General features: G+C 37.0%; 1 protein-coding gene across 1 annotated transcript; it reads left to right on the top strand.

Moving 5' to 3' along the window:
• Positions 1 to 495: 495 nt before the first annotated feature.
• LOC118747432 (20-hydroxyecdysone protein-like) lies at positions 496 to 2,749 on the top strand. The gene has a single exon (XM_036481478.1). It carries the CDS (start codon positions 802 to 804, stop codon positions 2,455 to 2,457), a length of 1,656 nt encoding a protein of 551 aa, XP_036337371.1. The 5' UTR covers positions 496 to 801; the 3' UTR covers positions 2,458 to 2,749.
• Positions 2,750 to 7,267: the final 4,518 nt, after the last annotated feature.

Below are 7,267 nucleotides of genomic sequence, written 5' to 3'. Positions count from 1 at the left end.
TATTATTTTTATCTTACCTTCGATGGCAAAGCAACACGCATCGGTGTGCGCATTTTTCGCACAACTGCCCAAACACTTCCTCTCACGCGATGCAACTTCCTTAGATAGCAGCTAAAAGCCATGTCTGCAAATGCAGCCAATGCAGATGTATAAAACAACAATAGCCAAGAGCCAACTAACTATGTACGTACGTACGTACGTACTTACCTACCTGCGTCAACAACAAAAAGGCCTACGCCATCAAATGCTTTAGCGCTGCATTGGCTCTCGGCACTTGGCTTGACTTAGCGCTGTGCTTTGGCTAAGCTTGTCTTTGGAGTCGACAACTCTGAGCGACGCGCCGGAGCCCACATTGGGGCGTGTTGCTGTTGTCATTGCGTTGCGATTGCCGCTGCGGCTGCGGCTGCGACTGCGTCTGCGTGCCATGTCATGGCGCACAAGTGGCGCGTCGAGTATAAATGCGCTGCGGAAGCAGAAAATCAAACAGTTTCGGCCGTGAGCTGAAAGTGAAGCAACATTTGAAGTTTCGATCTGCTTTGATTTGTTTTTTTTTGGTCTCCTCTTTCATTCGTATCGTTTGGCTGTTGGGCGTCGTAGGTAGCGGTGCGAGCAATTGCTTTGGCTAATAGTGAAATTGTTTATATTGCTGCAAGTGTTGAAATTTTTACTTGCTAATTAAATTGAGTACGCAACAGCAATATTGAATTTGCATGCGAAGGCGTTTGTCAAGGGAAAAAGAAGTAAAAAATAAAAAAAATTCATTAACACCTGTAAACAAGTAGCAAGCAGCGACAAGTGAAAATGCGCCGCACTACAACTGGCTTAACGCCTACTCTCGTCTTGTTGATTTTGGCAGCCAGCGCACAGGCCGGACTTGTGCATAGACAAAATCGACATGCGAATTCGATTGCAGTCACCGCACCAGAATTGGGGACAGAGAGTCTGATACCAGTACAAATTATAACAGACGGCCTGCAGTTGGATACCGAAAAGGGCAAGATTCAGTCAGAGCCCCAGCAAGCGGTCAAAACTGAAGAACTGAAGACGAGTCTGGGAACGGAAGCAGTGCCAGCACCAGCGCTCGCACCTGAAGTGATTGCCGAGAAAATCGTGGAGCCTACTAATACCGTCGACCGTTTGCAAACTGTGGATGCTTTGCAGGACGAACAAATTATTAAGCAGGAAATCACACAAGCGATAGTCGAAGAAAATAAGGAGCTATTGCAGGCAGCTGCCATTGCAGAGAAGGGATCAGAGCTGCCGAGTGTCGGCCAGCCACAGCAATTTCTCAAGCAAGCACAGGAAATCAACACCGAGTTGAAAAATGGCGTGCCTGCCGCCGCTGATGCTGATGCTGCTGCTGCTGCCGCTGCCGCAACCTATTTCAGTGTACCTGACCTACCGGTTGCCGAGCCCAACTCGGCAGAGGAAGCGATTGGCAGCGATACTTTAAAATCGGCTTCACTGATCGTTGACCCTTTGCCCGCTGAGTCCCAGAACGCCATAGCTGTACAGCAGCTGGTATCGAATGAAGCCGCCGCAGTTTCCATTTCTGCTAACGATGAGTCTGCCACCGCCAATCAAGTACGTCAAGCTGCAGCTGTTGCCGCAGCTACTCAAGCCACACCCACACAAACCACCACCCAGCAAAACTTTGTGCAACAGCTTATACAAAACTCGCCGCTCGGTCAGTTCTTTGGACAATTAACCGGCCAGCAGCAACAGCAGCAATTGGCTGCGCAAAGCGCTCAGGTAGCTGCCGATCAGCCTGCCACGCCCGCACCCACCTTGCCCGGCTTCCTTAATCCACAGAACGCAATCACGCAAGTACAAAATGCTGCTCAGAGTGTTGCCAACGCCACGGCACAGGCCCTCCAGGGCGTACAGCAATTCGCCACCAGTTTGGGTAATCAATTTCAGAATACTCTCTCCAGCTTGGGCGGTCAGCAACAAACCTTGAGCACCGCCGACTCGACCACACCGCGTCCGCCTGGTCCCATACAGTCGCTTATTAGTAATTTTGTTGGCGGCAATCCACAAGCTGGCGGTGCAGCAGCAGCTGGTAGTGACACACCCAACCCCGCGCCATCTCAACCTCAAGGACCTCTTCAAGGTATTATAACCTTCTTGCAAGGCGGCAATCGGCCGCAAGCCGATGCTAGTACAAGCGGTGGCGCTGCTGTCGTTGCACCCGTTCCTGCTGGCTCCATTATAGCAGCAGCAGCAGCACCAGCAGGTGCGTCATCGGATAGCGTGAACAAAGAAGAGTTGACTGATGCTGCAGTGGCTGAAGAACAAGCGCAGATTGATCAGACTGATAATGAAGTGCGCAACAGCGCTGAAGTTGGGGAGGACTCATTGGAAGACAGCAATCCTGATCAGTTTATAATTGTGAATGATGACGGCAGCGAGCTGAATCAGAAGGAGCACGAAATATCGACGGCGGTTGTGGCTTAGTTGGAAAAAAAATGTGCTAAATAAAAAAATTAATATTAGCCGTTTAGATTGCATTTTTCATTGCCATTCGATAAATGTCGTTAAACGCGCGTTGGAGATTTTATCAACTAAGTCGCGAAGACTGACTAAGCGCCATTCGATATGATCATTTTCGCAACATTTTTTTAATATATAAAAATTTATTTTAATTTATAAACTTAGTTTATACGCTAAATATCATTGTAAGTTCATCAAATTCTATTTATTTCACACATGACTGTACTTTTCAACGAAAGTCAATATCTAATAAATTAAAAAGAAATTAAATATCGTAAAAATTTTGCTGTTTTCGGCATGGATTTTGGGCGATTTTTTACGAGTATAATCAACAAGAAAAAATAGATTTAAAAAAATATTCCAAATTTATTGTACTCGTGGAAGAATTATCTTTGGCATCATACGAAAATTGTAGAGAAAAGGAGTTGCGCGCTATTGTTTATTTCATAGAAAAACGAAAATCCTCTAACTTTCTCTTTCAGGTGCCCAGCGTACATTTCTCAGAAGTTTAAAAAAGTTGAAAAATTGTTTCGCTATTATTTTTCATAAAAGCAGGCTAGTAGCTTAAAATCGTTAGGGGTTTCCTCCAAAAAGTTGGTTTATTTAAGCTCGTCCTAATTTATTTAATTTTGCATTTTGGTACTATTTGACAATAACAAATGCAAAGTGGATACTGTGGGAGTATGGGATATGGTAGGTAGCGCATTAGGGTGGCTCAAAAAAATAAAGTCAGAATTTTAATGCTCTCACACCCAAGGATTGTTCTATATCGAAAAGAATGTACCCCAATTTTTTTATTTTAAAATCAAAAAATATTTAGAGGTCGCTCAAAGCGCTCAAAATAGTCCATGTATTTTATATGGTGAAAAAAACAATTTTTTGTATAAATGGTATAGAATTCTTGAATATCAATATTTTTCGATCAGAAAACTCTGGTTCTCCTTCGGAGATTCCCAATAATAATACCCAATTGTTTAGTTAATAATTTTATAATACTAAAGATTTTTTATGGGTACCCCCATTACATTTTTGGGGTTTTTGGCGGACCTTAGAATATAGTCGTACTATGAAAAAATGGCTAAATAAATAATAAGGGAATTATTATTTTTTATGAGGAGAAACAGAGTTTTCGGATCGAAAAATATTGATTTTCAAGAATTCTATACCATTTCTACGAGAATTTATTTTTCCTCCATACATATAAAATACATGGAAATTTTTGAGCGCTTTCAGCGACCCCTACATATTTTTTGATTTCAAAATAAAAAATAGGGGTATATTTTTTCGGTACAGAACAATCCTATGGAGTGAAAGCATTGAAATTCCGACTTTTCCCCCCACTGTGCATACATACCCTCATATGTATGACTCTGACAGCATAAGTTTTGATTGCTATCAGTTACTTTAAAAGAAAAATGCATCCTAAAATAAAACGAAACAACTTTATTATCTTAATGTATACATTTTTTTATACTTTATTAAATTGTTTTAATTGTATTTTCATATTTTATCCAATCACTTATTAGTTAAGGTGGTTTAGAGCAGGTAGAGTTCAGATTTGCAATAGAAACATACAAACCAAATTATGTAAGTTCTATAAACATAATTTTCGTATAAACAAATGATATTTTATGCAAAAAATGCAAAACTAAGTGTGTATAGTTTGAATATAAATACATATTTTTTGTTTTTTTTTTGCATTGAAAATTGTGTACATACATAAGTATGTAAGCATGTTTATACATATTTTATGCATGAATGAAAGTATTTATTTTTATTAAGTATACACACATATACAGTGTAGCATGATTCATAATAATGTATGCATTTAAATGAAGTCAACCTATAGGATCTCGGAATAGACTTAGAGCGCATCACATACTAGACTGTAGGTGGTTGTAAATAGTCCAAGGTTTGGTCCAAGCACATACTTTAAATTTCAGTTTCATTTAACATTGAATGACCTAGGCTCGGACTAATTTTTTATGCATTACTTTCGAACCACTTTTAGTACAATTAACTGTTTTTCACTGTGTCTTTTTTAAAGTGTTCACTTTTTACCAATTTCAATTCCTACTTTTGCGTCAAACCAGTCACAGGAGAAAGGGGGCAGCTTCAACGGAACCACTCCGACGTACTCGTTGTAGGGGTCCATTGAAGTCTGCAGCGTGCATCTGCCTTGAATATATACATATGTATAAGAAGAAGAAGCCCTTTTGATGTCCACTATAGCTGCCATATTTACAAAGGAGCGCAAGTTCGATGTCGAATTGTTTGTGGAAGAGGGATTCCGTTGCCAAAAACTCTATTCGTGAACCTAATAAACCGCATTCACGAGCGCCTTCCCCACCACGACGGGAAAGCATATCTGACGACTTCGACGCCAGGGTTGACAATGAAGTTATCTTTAGTCCAATAGTAGGACTCTATGGTCAGCCCCTATGACCATAAGTCCCATAACGGACTGAGGTTGATTGATTTCGCCGCATTAGATTTCAGCTTAAGAATACCCATCAAGCTACATGAATGTCTTGTGATAGAAAAGCATGAAATCAAAACTACCACATTGTAATATGTAGACGGAAGATAGGTTTCTAGTACGTTCAATTCGAGGACCAAACATTTTTGCAACAAATTCTTTAGAGATTTTTTGATGCGACGGCCTTTTCTCAAGTTATGAATTTAATTAGCTAAAAATTTTCATGAAAATTCATGTCGTTTTCTTCAGTGTTTTTTATGTTTTTTCTGCGTTAGAAAACAAAATTCCCTTTCTAACCTACTTTTTCGATCGCGAGTGGGAATGCAACCCCGTAACTTAAATAAAGTCACTCATAAAATTATATTCCGATATTATAGATTTAAGCTTCGAACTGATTTTATACTTATGTATGTTTATTACGAGTATTTTTATATTGGCTTAATTGTGTATATGGGGCGTTCCATACCAAAATGGACGGGGTTCAAACTTCATGTGTTTCATTTGTTTCAAATTTTTAGCGTTGATGAACAAACATAAATATTAAAAAATATGAAATTTCAGCTTGATTGATATTTTTTTAAAAACTTTACAGTACATATCTCGAGAACGAGGCGAGCAAAAAACTAAAAAAAAAATCGCACATACACACATCAAAATTCTCTATGAAAAGAAATATTTTTAATTTTTTTTTCTTGAAAAATTTTTCACCTAGAAATTTTTTGATAAAAAAAAATAGTTTTTGAAAATATGCCATCTCAAAAAGAATTAAAAAAATCACAATGGGAGCTCTGAGTATTGCGCAATATTTGAGTATAGTATTACGGGGTGTACTCTACAATAATTTGAGTTATGAATTTTTTTTTACACCGAAGTTGAGTAAAATGAGTACATTGCAAATTTATTATTTTTTGTTTTATTTCTTAAGACTTTTTTTGAGTATGCAGTTTTGTAGCCCATTAAATTTTAGTATAATAAAGTGGAAGTTTTAAGCGATTGCAAAACTGGCGTTAATTTTATTTTTAATTTTCTTTGAAAACGGTTTTACGCATTTTCTTCCATAAGAAAAAAGTGCAAAAAGCCGTCAGCATAAAAAATATTAAAAAATCAACGCAATTTTGGAGTAGCATACTCCATATTCAAAATCACTCTAAAAAAAAGATGGCATATTTTCAAAAAATATTTTTTTTTTACAAAAAATTTGTATGTGAAAAATTTTTCAAGAAAAATTTCTTTTTAAATATATCCTTTCATAGAGAATTTTGATGTGTGTATGTGCGTATGTGTTTCAAAGTTTTTTCCTCGCCCCGTTCTCGAGATATTTGGAAAACTATAAATCGATTTGTTTTTGTTTTTGTGCTGTAATGTTTTTAAAAATGTATTAATCAAGCCCAAATTTCATATTTATTAATTATTTATGTTTGTCCATCAACCCTAAGAATTGGAAACAAATCAAACACATGAAGTGTGCCCCACCCCATCCATTTTGGTATGGAACGTCCCATATATGTATGCATGTATGCATGTATGTATGTTTGTGTTTAAATTACCATATGTATGTGTTGCAAGTACTTGAAGTAATGAAGCCGTTTTATGATTTGTTCGCGTTGTTTCTTATATGATTTTTTGTAAGTATGTACTTATGTACGAATAGTTACGTAAATACATACGTAAGTAAGTACATATGTATATATGCATATACTCTATACGTTTTTGATGCTGTTATTTTTCTTATGCATTTGTATCAATATATATGTATGTATGTATTTACTTAACAAAATAAGTGCTGAAATAAATTTAAGGACGAACATTGGGAAAGGTATCAATTGCTTGTCTTCATTTCATTTGAACACCAATTTCATTTTACAATTAAATATCTATTGGTTTTAAGCTATATATCTATATTTTTTCAATTGTTTGAACTTACATAAGCACATATGTCGTACTATGTATTCTTTTAGGAGGCATATGCAAGTAAATATGTATGTATGTATGTATGTATCGTAAGTAGGTATATGCATTATAATTTTTGAGCAAATGCTGCTACATTCAATGTACATATTTGCGATTACAGGCGTTTGCATATTTTTTAGTTATATGTATGTATGCATATAGTATATATCTATTTATGTATATGTATGTATATGCATTTTTGGGTATGCTTTTGTGTCTTTGTGTGTATATAAAAAAATGTTTGATTTTTACTAAGTCAAGGTATACAATAGGAAGGATTCAATACGCACAGTTCGAGTAGTTAATGCAAGCTTTTGTTTTGTTAGCTATTTGATTTTTGTTTTT

This window comes from Rhagoletis pomonella, unplaced genomic scaffold, assembly GCF_013731165.1.
Source record: "Rhagoletis pomonella isolate Grant_MI unplaced genomic scaffold, Rhpom_1.0 Rhpom_scaffold_00012, whole genome shotgun sequence".
Lineage (NCBI taxonomy): Eukaryota > Metazoa > Arthropoda > Insecta > Diptera > Tephritidae > Rhagoletis > Rhagoletis pomonella.
This window is presented reverse-complemented; position numbering and strand designations above follow the sequence as displayed.

Coding starts and splice junctions, on each gene's coding strand:
- LOC118747432 (XM_036481478.1), top strand. CDS start 802: ATGCGCCGCACTACAACTGGCTTAACGCCTACTCTCGTCTTGTTGATT.